Genomic DNA, 24,974 nt, shown 5'->3' with positions numbered 1-24,974 from the left:
GTTATTAGATCACCGCCTGGGGCCTTTTTTGTTTTTAATTGCTCGCTGATTACTTTTGCAACTTCGTTTGTTTGGAACAGAATTGGCGCCGTCTCAGTTCCACCTCGAATTGACGGCGACGGTAGTGTGAATGAATTATTTGCAGGGTTTGGCTGAAAAACATTTCGAAGGTGTAAAGCAAATGTACAGGCTCTGTCTTTGTCGCTTCTGGCCCAGCTGCCTGAAGAGTCTCTTACGGGAATTACTGTTTCGGCCGGCGCACTTAGATTTGGGTGGGCCCTCCACAGGGGATGCTTGGTGCTGGTGGGTGAAAGTTTCTCAATGTACTGGCGTTGTGCTTTTTCTTCTTCGTGCCTTAGAGCCCTGGTAAGTCTGCGACCAGCTTCCTTAAGACTATGTTTTGAGGATGGCGATCTGCTGGTTTGCCAAGCACGCCTCAAACGTCTTTTCTCCAAAACAAGCTGTTCGATTTCAAGGTTTGTTTTGTGTTGGTGTGTGTGCCCATCCCTCCATTGCGGTGTAGAGACTTTGGCTGCTGCGACGAGTACAGGCTCCAGTGCGTTGGCATAGCAGTCGATGTCCTCCTTGGAGTTGAGCTGTGGAGTTAGTTCGATGTGGGAACTTACGTACTTTTTGAAGTTCAGCCAGTTGGTTCGATGCAACGTCAGCCTGCAAGGGTGCTCGATTAATTCCGGGCTTTGAAGAAGAGTTATTAGCACTGGTGAGTGGTCGGATGATAGTTCCAAAAGCGATTTTGCAGATATTAGATTGCGAGAAATATTTTTTGTCACAGCAAAATCAATTAAATCAGGTAGTTTTCTAGGATCTGTTGGCCAGTATGTAGGACTGCCTGGTGAAACGTAGTCCAGTTTGTTGCATGTTTTGATGAGTGCATTATATAGTTGCCTTCCTTTGGGGATAACAAGGCGGGATCCCCAGTGTGAGTGCTTGGCGTTGTAATCACCTGCTGCTATGAATCGCTCTCCAAGTGAATTGTAGAAGTCCATGAATTGGTCTTCTGAGACTGAAAAGCGGGGTGGGCAGTAGACAGCGGCAATGGCAAGGTTGCTGGTGCCCAACTGTAATTTTATTGATGTAGCTTGCAGATAATTTTTTGCAAACCGTTGGTGAAATTGGTGTTTGATGCGGTCTCTTATTAGGGTGCCGGTTCCGCCATGTACTTTACCATCTGGATGATCGGTGCCGTAAGGCGTGTATCCCCGTATTTGAAAGTTATATTTGCTGGTGAGATGCGTTTCTGCCAGCAACATATCGTCGATGTGGTTTTCGTTCAGAAATTGAGTTATTTCAGGTATATGCCGTGAAACAATGTTGGCGTTCCACAGAGTTATTCGAAGGCTAGGCATAATTTATTTGGACTGCTAAGCTGCAAGCATATGTAACAAGATATTTTGGTTTTGCATACGAGTTTGCATGGTGGTTTTCATGAAGGACCTAAATTCCATCATGTTTTGTTGCAAAGTTATCATCATAGTTTTCATGTTACTTTGTGGCTGCCCCATGGCCTGCTGTATGTTATCGATTTTCGGCTATATGTGAGCTGTGCCTGATCATAGAGCACTGGCGTAGGAAATACTGTTGTTGGTAATTGAAGGGCCAAATGATGACCTGGCTGCTTTTGCGAAGAAAACTTCGGGTGTCGTTTGTGATTTCATGTAAATGTTCTGGCGTGCCGTTGTCGCTCTTTACATCCGACTTTTCATCTCCTTGTAGACTGGACAGCCTCTGTAGTTTGCTGTGTGGTTTCCTTGGCAGTTTACACACTTTTTAGTGAGAGAGTCTCCCTTGTTGGCAGGGCAGGGTTCGGAGCCGTGACCTGAGGGTGCAGTAAGCCCTGGTGTGTCCGTATTCCTGGCAGTTTGTACATTGCACTGGACCGTTCCGTTTGTGCGGCTCTTCAACTGTGATCCTACGGTGCAGAAGGTACTGCAACTTGTAGATCGGCTGCACTGCGTTTTTTTTTTAAAGTTCTGCTGTCTGGCTCCAGCTCGACCTTGAAAAGTGGTTTCGGCTTCTTGTTTTTGTTCGTAATGTTTATAACATTTTTGGCGCAAAAGCCGTTTTCTTTTAAAGCCTCTCTAATTTCAGAGGGGGTCACATCGGGTTCTATTCCCTTGAGGACAACTTGTAAGCCCTTGGAACTTTTCAGCTGGTACGTGTAGTAATTCTTTTTGGCATTGTTTAGGTACTTCGACACTGCTCGGAAATCATCTTCGGTTTTGGTTTGAAGTTTGGTTTCGCTTATATTCCCTTTCATAAGCGGAATAACATGAAAGTTATCCTTCCCGAAAAGCTCAACTATTTTATTGACTAGGACGTTGGAGATCTTCTCCCGAATAAAGATAGGTGGGGGCTTAAGTTTCTTTGGGGCTAATTCTTCGTACTCTGTTTCAGGCTCCGCCAGAACGGAAAATCTATTTACAGATTTTTCAGGGCCTTTGTTGGTACGGTTTATTTTGGGCATATTGCCGTCAGATTTTTTTGGGGGGGTTAGCTTGCGCTTGGAAATATTAATATAGCGATCCATGCCTGTCTGCATGGCCGAACCCGCTTGCGGAATTGTAATTTTTTCTACCGTAGCTTTGTTTTTGCCGTTTGACCCGATTTTTGCACTTGGTTGTGTTGTTGCTTTACCCGCTGCAAAGAAGAGAGTGGAGTTGTTATTGCATTGTTGGCGACAGAGACCGTCGTATTTGACGTAGTAGTTGCTGTTGTTGTTGCACTAGGTGGCAGAAGCTCGGTTGGAGTTTTGCATTGCTCACTCCATGGTGTTTGTGCGGTGAAAAGCAGGGCGGGAGAGCAAGAACTAGCTCTCTGGTTTTCGGCGGTCAGTAAACTTGCACTTTCTTGCACTTTCGGTTCTAGAGTATTACTCATGAACGAGAAATAAGCATTGTTTCGGGCCAAAGAGTGACGACGTTTGTCTTGCTCTCTTTGAATTTTTTCACGGGCTTTGTCTTGTTGTTTTTGGCGTTGGGTGCGCTGATCCACGTTCTTACTCATTTATTGATAGAGCGTAATATTAATAAATTAATTAACTTAAACTTTAGTTTACGAATCGCAAAACCTCGCGTTTATAAATTTTTTCGGAGCGTTAAGAAAACACGTCTACACGCGACCGAAGTAGTGATAAGACATGAGCAAACATGGAGCAAAATAAAGACAACATCCGGCTTACTTAACACTACTCACACGACAAAGGCAAAAGTGCATCTCAAGCCGCCATTAAAATTTGTGCAGTTTATGGACCCAATACAGTTTCTATTTCCACCGCACAACGATGTCTTCAACGTTTTCGTTCTGGTGTAGAGGTGGTCGAAAGAGCTGTTTTTATTATAAAAAATTGACCGTCAACAATGGCTTACACTAATGTTGTTGCTAATTCTGGGGCTGATATTGTCAACTTATAAGATTAATTTTTCTCTGCCCAATTTGAGCTTGCATCTAGCTGGGATAATCAGCTAACTTTAAATAAAATTTCGGAAATTTTTAACATTGGGTCTTCTAAAATCACTGATGAGAATATTTCTGAAGCCATATCTCCCTTTAACTATTCCACTAAGTCTGACATTGATGAAGTCTCTTCATTCTTTCTAAAACACTGCTATAATAGTCTTCTTCGACCTCTTTAGATCTTCTTATCTTCTTGGCAATCTTAGGATAAGCTTATATCTAGACGGAAAATTGTTAAAATTCTACTGGTACATAAATGCGAGAGAATTATAGTTAAAACAAGAAAGGAAGCAAACTTCGGCAAGCCGAAGTTCATATACCCTTGTAGCTATTGCAAAAATTAAATATTCTTGAAGACATTAAAATTATGATTTACTTGCGTGTATGTTTAAAAACTTTGAAGCTACGATGAGTTTAATGACAGCTATATGATATCGTTTTCCGATTTTAATAAAATTAACAGCGTAATTCTGAACAGTCAAATAGTTAAATAATCAAAAAGAATTAAAAAAAAAATTAGGAAATAAAAAGTTAAATTTTTTTAAATATTTTTTTTTTTATAAAATTATTGTTTCCATGGGAGCTTATTTTATAGTCCTCCGATTTTTATGAAATTTAAACCGTAATTCTGAAATATTTAACCATTACTATTTTTCGAAAAACTAAAAAAAAAAGAATTAAAAACCAGCAAAGCTATATTTTTTTCAATTATTTTTCCGATTGTTCCTATGGGAGCTATATGCTATAGTCGTCCGATTTTGATGAAATTGAAACCGTAATTCTGAAATATTTAACAAGTACTATATCTGGAAGTACTTAAAAAAAATTAAAAACAGCAAAGTTACAATTTTTTCATTTTTTTTCCGATTGGTCCTATATGCTATAGTCGTCCGATACGGCTCGTTCCGACTTTTATTCTACCTGCAATAGAAAGTCAACTTTTGGAAAAGTTTCATGCAGATAGCTTTAAAACTAAGAGACTAGAAATGAGAATATGAGAATGAGACAGCAAAAAACCCGAATGCACACGAAGCGCCGGGGTCTGCTGCTGAGCGCCCGGGGCCTTCCGCTTTCAAATTTTTGTGTCGAAGAGAGCTTGGGTTAATGTGTGTCATATAAATGCTCAAAGCCTCACACGGAATATTGAAGAATTAGATACCTCTTTATCAATTCGAGCGTAGATGTTATATGTGTTTCTGAAACTTTGTTTGTTCCCAATTTATGTGATGATTTAGTTGAATGTGATGGCTAAAATTTGCATCGCTCTGATAGTGATAGTCATGGGGGTGGGGTTGCAATATTTGTGAGTGAAAAATTATGTGTCACGTTTGTATGTAAACACTCAACCATTAGTGAAATTGAATACTTATTTATAGAAATTAGATGCCAAAGATATGCTGATAAGCTACTATATACCGACATAACTGTCGGATTGACTATGAACAATTTTTAAACATCCTTCCTGACGTGTCGTTAAATTATTCAGACGTCATTATAACACGGGATTTTAATAGCGATATTTTAAGGGAATCCCACCTTACAGAGGGCATGAAATGAAATTGGTTAACTTGGCCCCTACGCATTTTACCGAAACCCACAACTCGCTTTTAGATTAATTTTTTGTGTCTGATACAGACAAAGTAGCTACATATGACCAACTTATTGTCCCATCGTTTTCAAAACATGACCTACAATACCTTGACCATCCAACAGTTTTTAGGGACTTTAGAAATATCAACTATGACCTTTTGGACTCCACCTTTAATTTGTGCAATTGGAATGACATATATTCCCTTTCCGAAGTAGACGAACAAGTTAACCTTTTACAAAACCGTCTCGTCTCGTGCCTGTTCGCAGCAAAGTTATTCGTTTTTCTGAAAAACCATGGTTTCAAAGAAACATCAAAGAAGCAATATTAAAGAGTGACGGGGCGTACAATAAGTGGAGAAGATACAGAACACTTCAAGCTTACGCAGTGTTAAAGCCATTGAGAAAAAAAGTGACCAAACTTACTGACACCGCCAAGACAAATTTCTATTCCCATAAATTCAACAACGCATCTTCCACTGCTCAGACATGGAAAATAATTAAAAACCTAGGAATATGTAAAGTTAAACCACGACTTGAACAAGCATAAATGTAAATGAACTAAATAAAAAGTTCTTAAACTGCACAGTACCTGAAATCACAGAAAATAAATATCTGAACCCACGATTTGTACCTGAAACTGCCTGAGATATTAGATTTAGGTTTATATATGTTAATCAGTGTGATGTCCTTCAAAGTATACTAAGAATTAAGAGTGGCGCCACTGGGTCTGACAACATAAATCCTAAATTTATATAAATTCTGCTGCCAAAAACCCTGCACACATAACCTATACCTTTAATACTGTACTGACTAAATCTACTTATCCAGACTGTTGGAAAACGGCAAAAATAATTCCGATTCCTAAATCAAATAATGAGTACAGACCCATCCCCATTTGACCATACCTATCAAAGGTATTTGAGAATCTCATGGCTGATCAAATTAATAAATTTATGTCCGACAATGCAATGCTTACTTATAATTAGTCTGGGCTTAGGAAAAACAGAAGCTGTACCTCAGCTATTTTAAAAATTGCAGACGACCTAAGGAAACAATGTTACACTCTTAGATTAACTGGACTATAGTAAGGCCTTCGAAGCAGTAAACTATAATGTCCTTTGTGCAAAACTACATAATATGTTTATGTTTTCTAAAACTTCTGTCAAACTTGTGTCTTCGTACCTACAAAATCGTCGTCAATCTGTTGTACTGTTTAGCGTTTCGTCTTCATATGAAAATGTTAATCGTGGTGTACCCCAAGGGTCTGTGCTTGGTCCCTTATTGTTTACCTTATATGTTAATGACTTTCCCAATGCGTTATCTGAATGTAATGTACACTTGTATGCTGATAATGTCCAAATGTATGTGAGTCGTTCTTTAAACAGAATAAATGAATGTGTAGATGTTTGTAACAGAGAACTAGAACGTGTAAATGAGTGGGCCGGCAATATTGAACTTGGGATCAACCCATCAAAATCAAAATGTTTTGTCATAAGTAAAAGAAATATAATTTTTAACAATTTGCAGCCACTGAATATGAATAACACGCCACTTGAGTGCGTTGATACAGCTATAAACTTCGGTTTCACATTCAACAGAACTCTTACCTGGAATGATCATATTACAAAGTCTGTAGGGAAAACATATGGCACAATAAGGACATTATCCGTAACTGAAAATTGCCTGCCACTCATAAACATTTAGCTAAAATCTGCATTGTTCCAGCGCTATTTTATGCAGTAGAAGTTTATTCAAACTGTGACACTATCAGGAAAAAAAATAAAGTTCTATTTAATAACATAGCCGTGTATGTATTCATAGAGTTCCGAATTTTCGCAGAAAATACTCGATATCTCGCTAAATGATTGGATAAAGATGCGAATCTTAATTTTTCTGCAATTATTATTAACAATAATTATTTTTCAAAAAGAATCTTCGTATCTTTTCGAAAAACTACAGTTTACATCCTCTAGAAGAGCAAACAATCTTACTTGCATAGATCACTGACATACGAAAGACAATTTCTAATTAATGCTATTCGATCATTGAATCAGCTCCCCAACCATCTTAAAAATATTAGCAGTGCTACGCAATTCAAGATAAAATTATTCACACACCTTAAAAATACTGTTACGTAAATTAAAGTAGAATTAAAAAGCCGACATAGGTTAGTTTTTATGAAAATTAGTTTTAAGTATAATGTAACAATTCAACATTTGCAACTCTTAGTGACAAGCGCATTAACTTATAAGTTCCAAACTTGTAGAGTTAGGATGAAATTGTATAATAAAATTCAAAATACAAATACAAATTCATTGTATGAAACGACCAGTCTATATGTTGTATGGTTAGTGCCCATACTCAATTGATTGGATAGAAGGTTCTTTTGCATCCACCGTATAGTCCGGACCTCGCACCAAGTGATTACCCCCTGTTTCTGTTCATGGCGAACGAGCTTGGTAGTTGGCCACAAAAGAGGCTTGTGAATATTTTTTGCCAATAGGGACGCGAACTTATAAAAGAGGGGAATTATGAAGTCGGCATATCTTTAGGAACTAGTCAGAAAAGATTGACCAATTTAAAAACAACTTAAAATTCAATCAAAACTCTCAAAAAAAAAAACAACGTTCCATATTGTTTTTAAAAAGATTTTCATTATTGACGCGACAGTAAATATTGTCGTCGTCAAACTCGGAATTCAGTTTTTCTCAAGAGCCGTTGATTAACTAGATTGGCAGAAGACAATGAAAATGTAAGAAACCGAAACCAGGCTGCAGCCGCACATACTAGCGTTCTCTCTTAATTTTATTAATTTTTATGATTTTTTCAAATGGAGCTTCTAAATATATAAGCATCTTGACTTATAAAAAATTACAAATTCAGCGAAGCTATAATTTTGTTATCCATTTTTTTAAGTGTTTATAAAGGGGCTAAATGATATCCGATTTCACTACGGGTCAAAATAATAAGTAAACGTCTCGAGCCATTTTTTTTAATAAACCAAAAACAAAGTCAGAATTAATTATATTTTTGCGATACAAAGTAGGTTTTAAAAATTGTTGATAATTTTTTCAATTCAAATATCAAATAAATCTAAATAAATTTAAAATGGGGTGGATCAAAAAAATAACTACATCAATTCAGGTGTAATAGTATACTGTGTGTGTAAAACTTTCATGTTCGAAACATATGTACTGACTAATTTACAAAGCCTGTCAATTCTACAAAACGAAAAACTAAAATAATAATTTATAATTAGTATCCATTAGTATAGCCACCATTATTTTATACGAATTTGACCATTCTTTTGTGGTTATTAGAAATAAGTTTGCGGCAAGTCTCTACTGAAATTTTGTACAACAATTCTCCGTCATTAAAAATCGTTTTTCTTCCAACTTCTTCGAAGTTTTAAGTCCCAAAGGTTTTCAATCGGATTTAAGTCTGTAGACTGGCTTGGCCAACGCATAGGGTTCGAGCTCGTTTTCTGTAAACCATGCCTTGTCCAGAGTTATGGTGTGTTTTGGTTCTTAATTTTGTTGAAAGACCCGTCTTAAGGGCATGTTTTTCTCAGCATATGATAGCATACCGTCGGACTTTTAAATCCAAATTCATAGTATCAGTTATGAGATGAATACTACCAACGCTATTCTAAGAAAATCTGCCCTAAACCAATATGCATCCGCCTCCCGTGATTAAGGGTCTTCTTTGTGTTAAGAAGTAATGAATTTGAATAGAAAATTTTTGATTAATTTGGACCACGTAAGTCCGTGTTTAAAATACAATGCTGCTGTTACATGAAAAAAATATGTGAATACATTAATAAACTCAAATAAAAATAACCGCCAAGTCTCACGTGCTATCAAGGTAGGGAGGGTACAGAACGGGAAGTGAATAACACCTAGCTACCCCGAACTCTTCATATAACTTGATCTACTTATTCTTTAGAGTCCTTCCGCTTATCGCATATTCTGTTCACATCCCTATTTGTCTGGAACCTGTTAGATTACCGCTTAGTGCACCTAAAACTTTTTTTGTTTTGTGTGACAGTGTTTATCATATCGAAGACGATGAAAGAACAAAATCGTCATAGCATCAATGTTTTTAAACATTCATGCATATAAATCGAAATTTAGATGCTGTAAAGAATATTTAATCTTAACAATAGCTGCAATGGTTTATAAACTTCGGCTTGCCGAAGATTTCCGTCACAAATTGAAGATGCATACTTTTAGGAGAATATTCATGGACATCAGTTTTTGCTTTATAGCTTTTAAAAAAGACTTATTAGGGCCATGTCCTATATATCAAGGGTTGAGATATCTCGAGAGCGGGTTATATAATAAAAAAAAGTAAAAATATAAATAGTTTTTACCGTTTTAATCAAAAATTTTAAAAATAGTGAAAAAGATATTTTTTGTTATAATATAATTTTAAAACTATTGTATAAAGGCCAGCTATGTTAAGGCAGCTGAGTGTGCAAAGTTTAGCTGTCCCACTCTGACTTTCCACCATACTATCAAGTTTTTCAAAAAGTCGCGAAACAAATGTTTTTCCTAACGACCTGCCCCACACATTTTAAATAATGCATGGGGCCCTAAAATAAGCCCTTACAATTTTTTAAACTGACAAAAATAAAAAAATTGTAATTTTGATATATTCAACAAAAATATTTATTTTGAAATTGATTAGCTGAGTAGGGGTATTAATTGGTCGGGGAACTCGACTCTAGCTTTCCCTTTTGTTAAACCTATATACCAGTTTTAGGATTTACTCTTGCGATTTTTATAAAAATAAAAACCAAAAATTTTAACATGTTAACTATCAGGCATGTTCCAGTTTTCACTCGGTAGTGAATTTGAAAACATTTTCGAATTTCCCTTTAACATTAAGTAAATATTATAAGGAAATTTCCCTTATTCATTTGTGAATTCGCCACTAAATGTGCGCTGACTGACAACTGGGAAAGGCGTTTTTTAGTTTTCGTTTTCCTGCCTTAGGACTGTTTAAACATATCGCAAGAAGTGTTGAGAACCAGAGTTTGCAAAGGCGATGAAAATGGTCCAACATAACACGTTTTCAACAATTATTAGGGGAGAGTGGTCCCATACCGACCCATCGTACCATACCGACCCCCCCATGTTTCTCAGAGATGGCGATGCTAGCCAAATTGTCGGTAACGTCGGTGAAAAGCTGTTATAACACAGACATTTTGGAGATAGATAGCCATTTTGACTTCTTTTGTTTCGCTGCAATTTTCCCGATTGTTTTGTTTCAACGCCTGTGACATTCATTTTTGAGCTTCAATGAACTTGAGCTGAAAGTGTTTTTTTTCTGCATAAAAATCGGAGGGTAAGTTATTTTGATTGTTGATAGTCCTAGCTTTCATTCACGCTATTAGAGTTACATCGCTCCTTGCGTCATTAGATAATGGCGAGCAATTAATTAAAAAAGGTCGTGGTGGTCCGAAACCGACCGCGAAGTGATGGTCCGAAACCGACCCCCATTTATTGGCAGCGTAATTTGTCATAGCGTGTTTTTGAGGTAAAATATGTAATTTAAAGTGAAATAGAACAAATCGCCGAACAAGAGAAAATGCGAAATGCGAAAAAAAAGCAACAAGAAGAGAAAAATCAAGAAAAACAAGAAAAGAGAAAAAGAAAACAAGATTCAGTAAAGAAAAGTCAACAGAAACAGCAAAAACATCAGAAGAAAGCGAAAAGACAAATGGAACCACAGTCATCAACGAGCGGCTTTCGAAAAACAACGCGAGTGAAGACCATTCGAACTTACTTTGAGAAGGAGGACTGCTCAGACTTTAGCAATTGACTACAGTGCCCTTTATTTCATATATTAATTTTTATTTTCTGGAAAGAACCTTCAAAATGTTTCTTAATAAACGTCAAAATCATTAAATTCTATTTTATGTTATTGAATTTTTCTTGCACCTTACAATGAAAATTCGAAATCATACTTTTTATTGCAATTTTCTGCTGAGAAATAGGGGGGTCGGTTTCGGACCATGTGGAGGTCGGTTTCGGACCACTATTTTTGAGTACGTCCAAAAAGTGAAGTTTCATATTTGCCTGAATATCTAACACTTCAAAACAACCAACTTACCTTACTAATCGATAAGTGTATAGTCGACTGATCCCTCTACAAAGTAAATTTTTGAACTGAACAGAAAAATTGATTTTTCTCACCTTTATCGCCTTTGCCATTTAGGGGGTCGGTATGGGGCCACCCTCCCCTACATTAAATTAAACGGTAATAAGAACGAAAACCATTTACACTTAATTATTATTAAATACTATAGTTACTAGTAGAAGTAGATTTTTTTATTTAATAAAAATATTTGAAACTACAAAATTATATTTTATAATCTATATATTTTTATTAAAAAACAAGAAAAGAAGTAAACTTCGGCAAGCCGAAGTTCATATACCCTTGCAGCTATTGCAAAAATTATATATTCTTTTCATAGTTGCTAGGGCAGTTATATGATATCGTTTTCCGATTTTAATAAAATTAAAAGCGTAATTCTGAAGTGTCAAAATATTAATTATCCAACAAAAACTTCTAAAAAAAAAATTACAAAAGAAAAAAGTTAAATTTGTTTTAAATTTGTTATACCCTTGCAGAGGGTATTATAATTTCAGTCAGAAGTTTGCAACGCAGCGAAGGAGACATCTCCGACCCTATAAAGTATATATATTCTTGATCAGCATCACTAGGCGAATCGGTCTAGCCATGTCCGTCCGTTTTTACGCAAACTAGTCTCTCATGAAACTTTCCCAAAAGTGGTCTTTCTATTGCAGGTAGTATATAAATCAGAAGGAGGCGGATCAGACGACTATAGCATATAGCTCCCGTAGGAACGATCGGAAAAATAAATGAAAAAATTGTAACTTTGCTGTTTCTAATTTTTTTTAGTACTTCGAGATATAGTAATGGTTAAATATTTCAGAATTACGGTTTAAATTTCATCAAAATCGGACGACTATAAAATAAACTCCCATGAGAAGAATAAAAATATTTTAAAAAATGCAACCTTTTTATTTTGTAATTTTTTTTTGAAATTCTTTTGATTACTTTATTTATTTGACAGTTCAGAATTACGCTGTTAATTTTATGAACTATCGAATAATTGAACTGCAACTCATCATAGTTCCAATGCTTTTAAACATATACATAAATAAACATATAAACATAATGTTTTCAAGAATATTTAATTTTTGCAATAGCTGCAAGGGTCAACATAATTGACGATTCTCTCTGCGATTTAAACTTGTTAGAACAGCTTTGTTGAAAAACTCGGCCGGAACTCGGTCGAAACCAGGATTTTTATTTGGTTTTGGCTTGGAGTCCGCTGAGTTCTATCGCTTCGTGGAGGTAATATATTTCCAAGTATGGTAATGTGTAACAGATCTGGGTCCTGCTTGACAACTGAAGTAGTCCCTTAAAATGTTCATGGAGTGATCCTGCGGTTGCGGAACCATTTAATTTGTTTGCCAATTCTTCGCTTTTTGCAAAAGCGTGCTTTAGTGCACACTCGCACTGGTTAACAACTCCTTCCTGCTTAAAATCACGTTGACGAGAAGTTTGTATAGATTGTGCTGCTTCCCGTATGATCTGCGTAACTTCATTTACTATGCATTCATAGTGTTAGCTTCTTTGCCTCAAACAGCTAAGAACCTTGTTTCTATATATTTCTGCCTTTGATTCGACCCATTTATTCTGGGTACTGTTGTTCGTAGACTGAGACCATTTCAACACAAACAGGCATATGATCGGAAACCTCGTGCAAAATTAAAATTTCCATCCCAGTGGAGATACACACGTTTTGTCGTTTAACATTGCCATACTTGTAGTTTCGCAAAGTTAAATGCGCTTATGGCCATTGGTGTTCTTTGTTTTATCGTAGGCTCTTCGAGTCTCCATTATATAGCTCTCCGTTGAAAAAGAATTTTCCGTATTGATCTGGTGTTCGCCTATCTTCGGATTCAAGTCGTCAACTATCATAACATTATTTCCCTCGTAGTCCAAAAGCCAATTGTAGAGGTCCTCAAAATCTAGCTTCCAGGCAATATACAGTTCATATCACAATTATAAGACATTTGCAAAATGCTTATTGAAATCCTGAAAAATTGTTGATACCTTAAACTAGAGGCTTAACAAAAATTTATGACGAAAGTGATTGCAGTCCTTGTCGATAACATACCGTTACTTTTTATTTTTGGCCTGGCATGGAAGAGAACCGTTACGTTTCCAACCAAGATAACGAACTTATCCTAGTTTCTATCTTAACACAATTATAAGACACATTGCAAAAAGTGGAGTTGCTGTAACCGTGTCAATTTTTTTTTCTTAAAATTGAGTTGTAATTAAAATTTAATACTTTTTGCATATATTGCCACGCTCTACGCTCTTGACAGACCAAGAAAACGGCTCGGCTTGAATGTGAGCTAAATATCTAGAATTATTGGTAGAATTCGAACCGTTACAACAAATTTTCTCTAGAATCCAGACAATTATGGTCAAAAACGAAGCACTGGTCGAAAACCAATACTTTCTGACTGCGAAAAAAGGCGTATATTACATAAAGCCAGTAATTCTAACGTGTTGTGCTCCCAGCTAGCTGCTCTCAGCCGTCGAAAAGTCTTTCAAATGGCTGTCTGAAGGACTCTAAAAATCTCAGGACAAATTTAAAAACAAATACCTCAAATTACTAAGCGTCATAAAATCGCTCGCACTAGTTTTGCTAGACGCAATTAAGATACTAACTGGGACTCAGTAAATTCAATTTAACACATATCTTTCATATTACCCTTATCATTTTATTTCATAAAAGGTAATGCTACATATCATAAAAACACCTACAGACATACGGATGCAAAAAAATTTGTTAACAACTCCACGTCACCGGACGCAGACGTGTAAATTAAATGTATGTCAAATGTAAATTGTTTTCTGTTTGTTAAAAATATTAAAATCGTTGTAATTATTTTATAGTTGTCCTGAAGAGCAACCGAAATATATTGACAAATAACCAAAATTAAAATAATTTTGTGTTTTTTTCAACATCATGACCTCGAAACAACAAAACAATTTAATCTCGACGGACCAGATGGATTTAGACATTATTGGCGAGATTCGAGGAAGGAGCCCCTTAATTTTTCAAGGAGAAATTTCGGGGCGGATAAGTCATAGTTTGGGGCGCTTTTAATAAGCTTGCAACTCCTAATTTTCACTTCACAAGCTCCAGAACGAACAGCAGTGAGTACATTCGGGTACTGAACAATAGCCTGCTTCCATATTTGATGGAAAAATCGGGAAAAGCCGCATATATTTATGCAGAACAAAGCCCGAATCCATACTAGCCGTCCAACCACACAGTTTTCGCGAGATTGTTCTGTCGAAGTTATGGACTGGACAGCGTGCTCTCCGGATCTGAACCCTATAGAAAACATGTGGGGAGTACTAGCAAGGCGAGCTTATAAAGATAATGCCAAGTATGAGCGCGTTTAGGACCTTAAAACAATTATTTTATCTGAATGGATCCAACTTGAACCAAGTTAATTTGAAAAACCTCATAAATTCAATGAAAAAACGAATTTTTGATGTTGGTATTTGTCAAGGTTCTGCCATAAACTATTAAAATGTTGTTTTCTTATAGTACATATATATTTATATTTATAGTTTCTTATTTCCTACATCATAACCAAAAAAAAATCAAAAGTGTCTTATAATTATGATAAGGTTAAAAATTAGATTTTTTTTCATTTTTGTTAAACAAAATGTATAAACGGTAAAATAATAAACTAAAACCAACTTAAACACATGTCTAATTTATTTTTTAACAATTTTCAGACTAGTTTTCCACCACTTATCAAACCAAATTATATAAAATATCTCAAAAAAAATCTAACTGTCTTATAATTTTGATATGAACTGTAGTTAGTTATCTTTGCGCTTAGACTATGGGTTTCGTGGTCACGCTTGCACATCCCCTTGCAAGTGCGTTTCATATTGGTCAAAGTTCCGCTTATTTGGTAGCTTTATTTATATAGTAGATTTATTATATGCTACTCTGCCTAAAATTATTATAATCGTGAGGTTATCGTTCTGGCTGCTGTTGCGGTTTATGCCTTTTATTAGTTTTTTGGCAATCTGGTTTTTGAAAGAAGAACTGTATAGCTTATTTCAGCTGGCTTTATCCTATTTCCATTCAACGCACTTAGGTTATCTAGTTGACTTTTGTGGAAAAGTGTTTTTTCGGGGCTATAATACCCTTGTATATTTATTTCATCTCCCCTGACCATTAATTTAAGACCATTGTAAACCGTTTCTAAATGATTTTTGAGCTGTAGCAACACAATTTTGTCCTCCCCCACTTGTAGTTGGAGAATATGTAAGACTCGAAACGGCAAGGTGGCTAGATAGACGATATCATATAACTGCCCTAGCAACTATGAAAAGAATATTTAATTTTTGCAATAGCTGCAAGGGTCAACATAATTGACGATTCTCTCTGCGATTTAAACTTGTTAGAACAGCTTTGTTGAAAAACTCGGCCGGAACTCGGTCGAAACCAGGATTTTTATTTGGTTTTGGCTTGGAGTCCGCTGAGTTCTATCGCTTCGTGGAGGTAATATATTTCCAAGTATGGTAATGTGTAACAGATCTGGGTCCTGCTTGACAACTGAAGTAGTCCCTTAAAATGTTCATGGAGTGATCCTGCGGTTGCGGAACCATTTAATTTGTTTGCCAATTCTTCGCTTTTTGCAAAAGCGTGCTTTAGTGCACACTCGCACTGGTTAACAACTCCTTCCTGCTTAAAATCACGTTGACGAGAAGTTTGTATAGATTGTGCTGCTTCCCGTATGATCTGCGTAACTTCATTTACTATGCATTCATAGTGTTAGCTTCTTTGCCTCAAACAGCTAAGAACCTTGTTTCTATATATTTCTGCCTTTGATTCGACCCATTTATTCTGGGTACTGTTGTTCGTAGACTGAGACCATTTCAACACAAACAGGCATATGATCGGAAACCTCGTGCAAAATTAAAATTTCCATCCCAGTGGAGATACACACGTTTTGTCGTTTAACATTGCCATACTTGTAGTTTCGCAAAGTTAAATGCGCTTATGGCCATTGGTGTTCTTTGTTTTATCGTAGGCTCTTCGAGTCTCCATTATATAGCTCTCCGTTGAAAAAGAATTTTCCGTATTGATCTGGTGTTCGCCTATCTTCGGATTCAAGTCGTCAACTATCATAACATTATTTCCCTCGTAGTCCAAAAGCCAATTGTAGAGGTCCTCAAAATCTAGCTTCCAGGCAATATACAGTTCATATCACAATTATAAGACATTTGCAAAATGCTTATTGAAATCCTGAAAAATTGTTGATACCTTAAACTAGAGGCTTAACAAAAATTTATGACGAAAGTGATTGCAGTCCTTGTCGATAACATACCGTTACTTTTTATTTTTGGCCTGGCATGGAAGAGAACCGTTACGTTTCCAACCAAGATAACGAACTTATCCTAGTTTCTATCTTAACACAATTATAAGACACATTGCAAAAAGTGGAGTTGCTGTAACCGTGTCAATTTTTTTTTCTTAAAATTGAGTTGTAATTAAAATTTAATACTTTTTGCATATATTGCCACGCTCTACGCTCTTGACAGACCAAGAAAACGGCTCGGCTTGAATGTGAGCTAAATATCTAGAATTATTGGTAGAATTCGAACCGTTACAACAAATTTTCTCTAGAATCCAGACAATTATGGTCAAAAACGAAGCACTGGTCGAAAACCAATACTTTCTGACTGCGAAAAAAGGCGTATATTACATAAAGCCAGTAATTCTAACGTGTTGTGCTCCCAGCTAGCTGCTCTCAGCCGTCGAAAAGTCTTTCAAATGGCTGTCTGAAGGACTCTAAAAATCTCAGGACAAATTTAAAAACAAATACCTCAAATTACTAAGCGTCATAAAATCGCTCGCACTAGTTTTGCTAGACGCAATTAAGATACTAACTGGGACTCAGTAAATTCAATTTAACACATATCTTTCATATTACCCTTATCATTTTATTTCATAAAAGGTAATGCTACATATCATAAAAACACCTACAGACATACGGATGCAAAAAAATTTGTTAACAACTCCACGTCACCGGACGCAGACGTGTAAATTAAATGTATGTCAAATGTAAATTGTTTTCTGTTTGTTAAAAATATTAAAATCGTTGTAATTATTTTATAGTTGTCCTGAAGAGCAACCGAAATATATTGACAAATAACCAAAATTAAAATAATTTTGTGTTTTTTTCAACATCATGACCTCGAAACAACAAAACAATTTAATCTCGACGGACCAGATGGATTTAGACATTATTGGCGAGATTCGAGGAAGGAGCCCCTTAATTTTTCAAGGAGAAATTTCGGGGCGGATAAGTCATAGTTTGGGGCGCTTTTAATAAGCTTGCAACTCCTAATTTTCACTTCACAAGCTCCAGAACGAACAGCAGTGAGTACATTCGGGTACTGAACAATAGCCTGCTTCCATATTTGATGGAAAAATCGGGAAAAGCCGCATATATTTATGCAGAACAAAGCCCGAATCCATACTAGCCGTCCAACCACACAGTTTTCGCGAGATTGTTCTGTCGAAGTTATGGACTGGACAGCGTGCTCTCCGGATCTGAACCCTATAGAAAACATGTGGGGAGTACTAGCAAGGCGAGCTTATAAAGATAATGCCAAGTATGAGCGCGTTTAGGACCTTAAAACAATTATTTTATCTGAATGGATCCAACTTGAACCAAGTTAATTTGAAAAACCTCATAAATTCAATGAAAAAACGAATTTTTGATGTTGGTATTTGTCAAGGTTCTGCCATAAACTATTAAAATGTTGTTTTCTTATAGTACATATATATTTATATTTATAGTTTCTTATTTCCTACATCATAACCAAAAAAAAATCAAAAGTGTCTTATAATTATGATAAGGTTAAAAATTAGATTTTTTTTCATTTTTGTTAAACAAAATGTATAAACGGTAAAATAATAAACTAAAACCAACTTAAACACATGTCTAATTTATTTTTTAACAATTTTCAGACTAGTTTTCCACCACTTATCAAACCAAATTATATAAAATATCTCAAAAAAAATCTAACTGTCTTATAATTTTGATATGAACTGTAGTTAGTTATCTTTGCGCTTAGACTATGGGTTTCGTGGTCACGCTTGCACATCCCCTTGCAAGTGCGTTTCATATTGGTCAAAGTTCCGCTTATTTGGTAGCTTTATTTATATAGTAGATTTATTATATGCTACTCTGCCTAAAATTATTATAATCGTGAGGTTATCGTTCTGGCTGCTGTTGCGGTTTATGCCTTTTATTAGTTTTTTGGCAATCTGGTTTTTGAAAGAAGAACTGTATAGCTTATTTCAGCTGGCTTTATCCTATTTCCATTCAACGCACTTAGGTTATCTAGTTGACTTTTGTGGAAAAGTGTTTTTCGGGGCTATAATACCCTTGTATATTTATTTCATCTCCCCTGACCATTAATTTAAGACCATTGTAAACCGTTTCTAAATGATTTTTGAGCTGTAGCAACACAATTTTGTCCTCCCCCACTTGTAGTTGGAGAATATGTAAGACTCGAAACGGCAAGGTGGCTAGATAGACGATATCATATAACTGCCCTAGCAACTATGAAAAGAATATTTAATTTTTGCAATAGCTGCAAGGGTCAACATAATTGACGATTCTCTCTGCGATTTAAACTTGTTAGAACAGCTTTGTTGAAAAACTCGGCCGGAACTCGGTCGAAACCAGGATTTTTATTTGGTTTTGGCTTGGAGTCCGCTGAGTTCTATCGCTTCGTGGAGGTAATATATTTCCAAGTATGGTAATGTGTAACAGATCTGGGTCCTGCTTGACAACTGAAGTAGTCCCTTAAAATGTTCATGGAGTGATCCTGCGGTTGCGGAACCATTTAATTTGTTTGCCAATTCTTCGCTTTTTGCAAAAGCGTGCTTTAGTGCACACTCGCACTGGTTAACAACTCCTTCCTGCTTAAAATCACGTTGACGAGAAGTTTGTATAGATTGTGCTGCTTCCCGTATGATCTGCGTAACTTCATTTACTATGCATTCATAGTGTTAGCTTCTTTGCCTCAAACAGCTAAGAACCTTGTTTCTATATATTTCTGCCTTTGATTCGACCCATTTATTCTGGGTACTGTTGTTCGTAGACTGAGACCATTTCAACACAAACAGGCATATGATCGGAAACCTCGTGCAAAATTAAAATTTCCATCCCAGTGGAGATACACACGTTTTGTCGTTTAACATTGCCATACTTGTAGTTTCGCAAAGTTAAATGCGCTTATGGCCATTGGTGTTCTTTGTTTTATCGTAGGCTCTTCGAGTCTCCATTATATAGCTCTCCGTTGAAAAAGAATTTTCCGTATTGATCTGGTGTTCGCCTATCTTCGGATTCAAGTCGTCAACTATCATAACATTATTTCCCTCGTAGTCCAAAAGCCAATTGTAGAGGTCCTCAAAATCTAGCTTCCAGGCAATATACAGTTCATATCACAATTATAAGACATTTGCAAAATGCTTATTGAAATCCTGAAAAATTGTTGATACCTTAAACTAGAGGCTTAACAAAAATTTATGACGAAAGTGATTGCAGTCCTTGTCGATAACATACCGTTACTTTTTATTTTTGGCCTGGCATGGAAGAGAACCGTTACGTTTCCAACCAAGATAACGAACTTATCCTAGTTTCTATCTTAACACAATTATAAGACACATTGCAAAAAGTGGAGTTGCTGTAACCGTGTCAATTTTTTTTTCTTAAAATTGAGTTGTAATTAAAATTTAATACTTTTTGCATATATTGCCACGCTCTACGCTCTTGACAGACCAAGAAAACGGCTCGGCTTGAATGTGAGCTAAATATCTAGAATTATTGGTAGAATTCGAACCGTTACAACAAATTTTCTCTAGAATCCAGACAATTATGGTCAAAAACGAAGCACTGGTCGAAAACCAATACTTTCTGACTGCGAAAAAGGCGTATATTACATAAAGCCAGTAATTCTAACGTGTTGTGCTCCCAGCTAGCTGCTCTCAGCCGTCGAAAAGTCTTTCAAATGGCTGTCTGAAGGACTCTAAAAATCTCAGGACAAATTTAAAAACAAATACCTCAAATTACTAAGCGTCATAAAATCGCTCGCACTAGTTTTGCTAGACGCAATTAAGATACTAACTGGGACTCAGTAAATTCAATTTAACACATATCTTTCATATTACCCTTATCATTTTATTTCATAAAAGGTAATGCTACATATCATAAAAACACCTACAGACATACGGATGCAAAAAAAATTTGTTAACAACTCCACGTCACCGGACGCAGACGTGTAAATTAAATGTATGTCAAATGTAAATTGTTTTCTGTTTGTTAAAAATATTAAAATCGTTGTAATTATTTTATAGTTGTCCTGAAGAGCAACCGAAATATATTGACAAATAACCAAAATTAAAATAATTTTGTGTTTTTTTCAACATCATGACCTCGAAACAACAAAACAATTTAATCTCGACGGACCAGATGGATTTAGACATTATTGGCGAGATTCGAGGAAGGAGCCCCTTAATTTTTCAAGGAGAAATTTCGGGGCGGATAAGTCATAGTTTGGGGCGCTTTTAATAAGCTTGCAACTCCTAATTTTCACTTCACAAGCTCCAGAACGAACAGCAGTGAGTACATTCGGGTACTGAACAATAGCCTGCTTCCATATTTGATGGAAAAATCGGGAAAAGCCGCATATATTTATGCAGAACAAAGCCCGAATCCATACTAGCCGTCCAACCACACAGTTTTCGCGAGATTGTTCTGTCGAAGTTATGGACTGGACAGCGTGCTCTCCGGATCTGAACCCTATAGAAAACATGTGGGGAGTACTAGCAAGGCGAGCTTATAAAGATAATGCCAAGTATGAGCGCGTTTAGGACCTTAAAACAATTATTTTATCTGAATGGATCCAACTTGAACCAAGTTAATTTGAAAAACCTCATAAATTCAATGAAAAAACGAATTTTTGATGTTGGTATTTGTCAAGGTTCTGCCATAAACTATTAAAATGTTGTTTTCTTATAGTACATATATATTTATATTTATAGTTTCTTATTTCCTACATCATAACCAAAAAAAAATCAAAAGTGTCTTATAATTATGATAAGGTTAAAAATTAGATTTTTTTTCATTTTTGTTAAACAAAATGTATAAACGGTAAAATAATAAACTAAAACCAACTTAAACACATGTCTAATTTATTTTTTAACAATTTTCAGACTAGTTTTCCACCACTTATCAAACCAAATTATATAAAATATCTCAAAAAAAATCTAACTGTCTTATAATTTTGATATGAACTGTAGTTAGTTATCTTTGCGCTTAGACTATGGGTTTCGTGGTCACGCTTGCACATCCCCTTGCAAGTGCGTTTCATATTGGTCAAAGTTCCGCTTATTTGGTAGCTTTATTTATATAGTAGATTTATTATATGCTACTCTGCCTAAAATTATTATAATCGTGAGGTTATCGTTCTGGCTGCTGTTGCGGTTTATGCCTTTTATTAGTTTTTTGGCAATCTGGTTTTTGAAAGAAGAACTGTATAGCTTATTTCAGCTGGCTTTATCCTATTTCCATTCAACGCACTTAGGTTATCTAGTTGACTTTTGTGGAAAAGTGTTTTTTCGGGGCTATAATACCCTTGTATATTTATTTCATCTCCCCTGACCATTAATTTAAGACCATTGTAAACCGTTTCTAAATGATTTTTGAGCTGTAGCAACACAATTTTGTCCTCCCCCACTTGTAGTTGGAGAATATGTAAGACTCGAAACGGCAAGGTGGCTAGATAGACTCTGCCAGTGATGCAGATCAAGAATATATATACTTAATAAAGTCGGAAATGTCTCGCGCAAGATGTAAATCGGTTATAGTAATATATACCCATATTAATAAAACGCACTTGTTACACGTGTTTTGTCTATTCGCTGCAACAGGTTATGGGCCCTGGTCATATACCCATGCGACCATAAAACACTTCACTTGTAGCCAGTCTTAGCTTATTCACTCGCTAATAGTAGCCAGTGCAGTTGCAAGTGCGTGTAGTACTCGTGAAAACGATCTGTGTCAGTATGTAGATGACCTAGCCCAACTTTAGAAGCTGATGACTCCGCCGTATGGAAAACGTACGATGAAAAAGTTCGGACAAATATTTTGTTATCAGTAAGTCCATCGTAGCTGGCCTTGATCAAGGGAAGTCCCACACCCAAGCATTGTTGGTTAAAATTGCAAGAGACTTTTTTAACTTGAGGTCCGGGGCGAAAAGCAGCGCTTCTGAAGAAAGTGGTATTGTCACGCCTGTGTGAAGGTGGTAATATACGAGAGCACATAAAGGAGCTGTTTGATGCCGTGATAAAGATAAAGGAAATTGGCGTATTAATAGGAGATGATTTACTACACAGATTTACTACACAGTGAAGAACTGGATAAAAAATGCAAACACATTTCAAAATCCTGTGTGCATCTTACGGAAGGCAACATGGAAGGAGGATCCATGTTAATTCGTAAAACGACAAGAAGAAAAAATGCTCCTAGTTACTTTATAAGTCGACGACTTTTTCCTTGCCGAAACGGAATTGAGTCTGGCCGAAGCATTTGAAATAAAAGGAAGGCGAAGTCAGCCCCTGCCTAGGTATGGAGTTCCGGCAAAACCTAAAAGACAATCGTATATTTATCTCGCTGGAGCAGTACATAAACAAGCTGCTAAACAGATTTGACATGGACGAGTTTGCATTAACCCCCGTCGATGCCAAGAGCAATCTAAAGCGACCCAGACGTAGCTGACGAATCGGAAATGAGAAAGTATCCTTATCAGAACTTAATCGGTGCTTTAATGTTTCTTTTAGTTTCCACTCGTCAGGATATCACATTTGCTGTCAGTTTCCTTAGTCAGTTCAACTTAAATATCATTGGGGAGTACTGGAATCCAGCAAAACGCGTTCTACGGTACCTACCCGGAACTAAACGATTGGGCTTGTTATATCTTTGAATATGAGTAAGGAGGATCTATACGGCGTTACTGACGCTGACTGCGGAGCAAACCTTAGCGACAGGCATGAAAACAGCGAACGGTAACACTTTCAAGTACGGAATCGGATTACCTTGCGATATCCGAAGCAATTTACCAACATTATGCGAAAATGTGGCACTGTCCGTTCTTACAACGACAACCAAAGCTCCCAAAAACTAGTATCAGGATTTGGCTGCCCCCGCGCACGAAACACGTTGATGTGCGCCATCACCATATTCAATAAAAGCAGAGAAATTGCGTTAACCAAATCATAATCAAATACATGCCAACCGAACACAAGCCAGCCTACGTTTTGACTAAAGGTCTTAGCCAAAACAAACACCAAGTCTGCATCAGTGCGTTAGGAATTTATCAATTATAAACTTATTACTTTGAGAGGGCGTGTTGAAAGTATATAATGTACAAGGCAACAAATTTAAATAATATGAACTATTCCTTATGTTCCATAAGAGACCATATGTTAAGTAAAGTAACGGCATGTTTATAGCCGAAAGAGATAAAGAGATGCGCGCTTCTTTCTTTTGTCAGTTAGTCAGTCGCAGTTTTTCGAATTTAAATAGCACTTATTATTTAATCTACAAACACACTTGTTCTGTTTATTCGCGGCAACATTGGCTGGTCCTAGTTCTTAAAAAAAATGAATATTAAAAAAGAACAATTATTGACGATTAGATTCATTCCAGCGCCTTCAATCACTTCCGTTAGGTCCGAAAACGTGTTTCTGAAAAAACGCGTTAAAGCGCGCTCGGCTGCTGCTCGACGATGCTCTATGTAAAGGCCTTTAACTTTTGTATTTTGTCGATTTTGATCGGAAATTTCTGAAGCACATCTTTTTTTAGACGTAAGCATTGGGCGGCAATTACGTGCATTGTATACCCTGTTGCGAATATCGGCTTATCATCATTCGGCTTTGAAGACTTTCTTACGTAGTGAACTAACTGCGAAAAGGGCGAACCATAAGAGAGGCAATCGAGTAATCTTGTTTGTTTTATTTTTATTTTCGTTTTATTTATTTTTTGTTTATCAAGCCCTTTAAGTTAAAGTTGTAATCTCACCATTTTAAATTTACTGCGTAATTACTGAAGTAAAAAAAAATTTCTGAAGACAGTATTTTTAAGTTTTCAAAGCTCGTGTTTGACTTCTGCCCTGTTGTCATTTGTCAAAACATATGGTATGTTACCTCATATCGTGATGTTTTTGCATAGAAATGGTACGACTATGTGTATGCATTAAAAAAATATAATATATTTATAGTACAATTTTGAACAGGGGACATTGGTATTTTCATATGTAATAATATTAATTTCGTCATATATTTTAATCAATGTTTTTAAAACTCCATTATTTTATTATTATTGCAGGTTCTGCAGTCTTCTAATAAGTATTCTGGACTAGACGATGAAGGATCTGAATAAAATATTTGTATGTTTCTTATAAATTAATAAAAATAAACAGAGCATATATAGCCTAATTCCCAAGCAAATTTTAATACCTGTCTTTCGCCTTGGGAACGAACTTTCTTAATAGTTGCAGCCACAGCATAAGTAAACCTTTCATTCTGATATACGACTAGCACTTACGGTGATGAGGCATACTATCGTCCAGCATGGATATCTTGTAAGCCCCGCAGCTGTGAGGAAGCTTGCGTGATCAAATGATTATTATCCAATGTTTCAATTTCAGATTGAGCCGCCATAGCTTACGTGAAGTATAATTCCAAA

At 36.2% G+C, this 24,974-nt stretch overlaps 1 protein-coding gene across 4 annotated transcripts in view; it reads left to right on the top strand.

Moving 5' to 3' along the window:
• Positions 1-24,736, top strand: part of LOC108136294 (eukaryotic translation initiation factor 4B) — a 62,864-nt gene extending 38,128 nt beyond the window's left edge. For all 4 annotated transcript variants that reach the window (XM_041710113.1, XM_041710116.1, XM_041710114.1 and 1 more), the window contains one exon: positions 24,615-24,736. In XM_041710113.1, coding sequence (XP_041566047.1) covers positions 24,615-24,668 — 54 coding nt within the window. In that variant the 3' untranslated portion in view covers positions 24,669-24,736. The remainder of the gene's footprint in view (positions 1-24,614) is intronic.
• Positions 24,737-24,974: the final 238 nt, after the last annotated feature.

The sequence above is a fragment of the Drosophila elegans genome, unplaced genomic scaffold (genome assembly GCF_018152505.1).
Source record: "Drosophila elegans isolate 14027-0461.03 unplaced genomic scaffold, ASM1815250v1 contig_767, whole genome shotgun sequence".
Lineage (NCBI taxonomy): Eukaryota > Metazoa > Arthropoda > Insecta > Diptera > Drosophilidae > Drosophila > Drosophila elegans.
The sequence above is the reverse complement of the archived record's forward strand: the minus strand, read 5'-3'. Positions and strand labels throughout refer to the sequence as shown.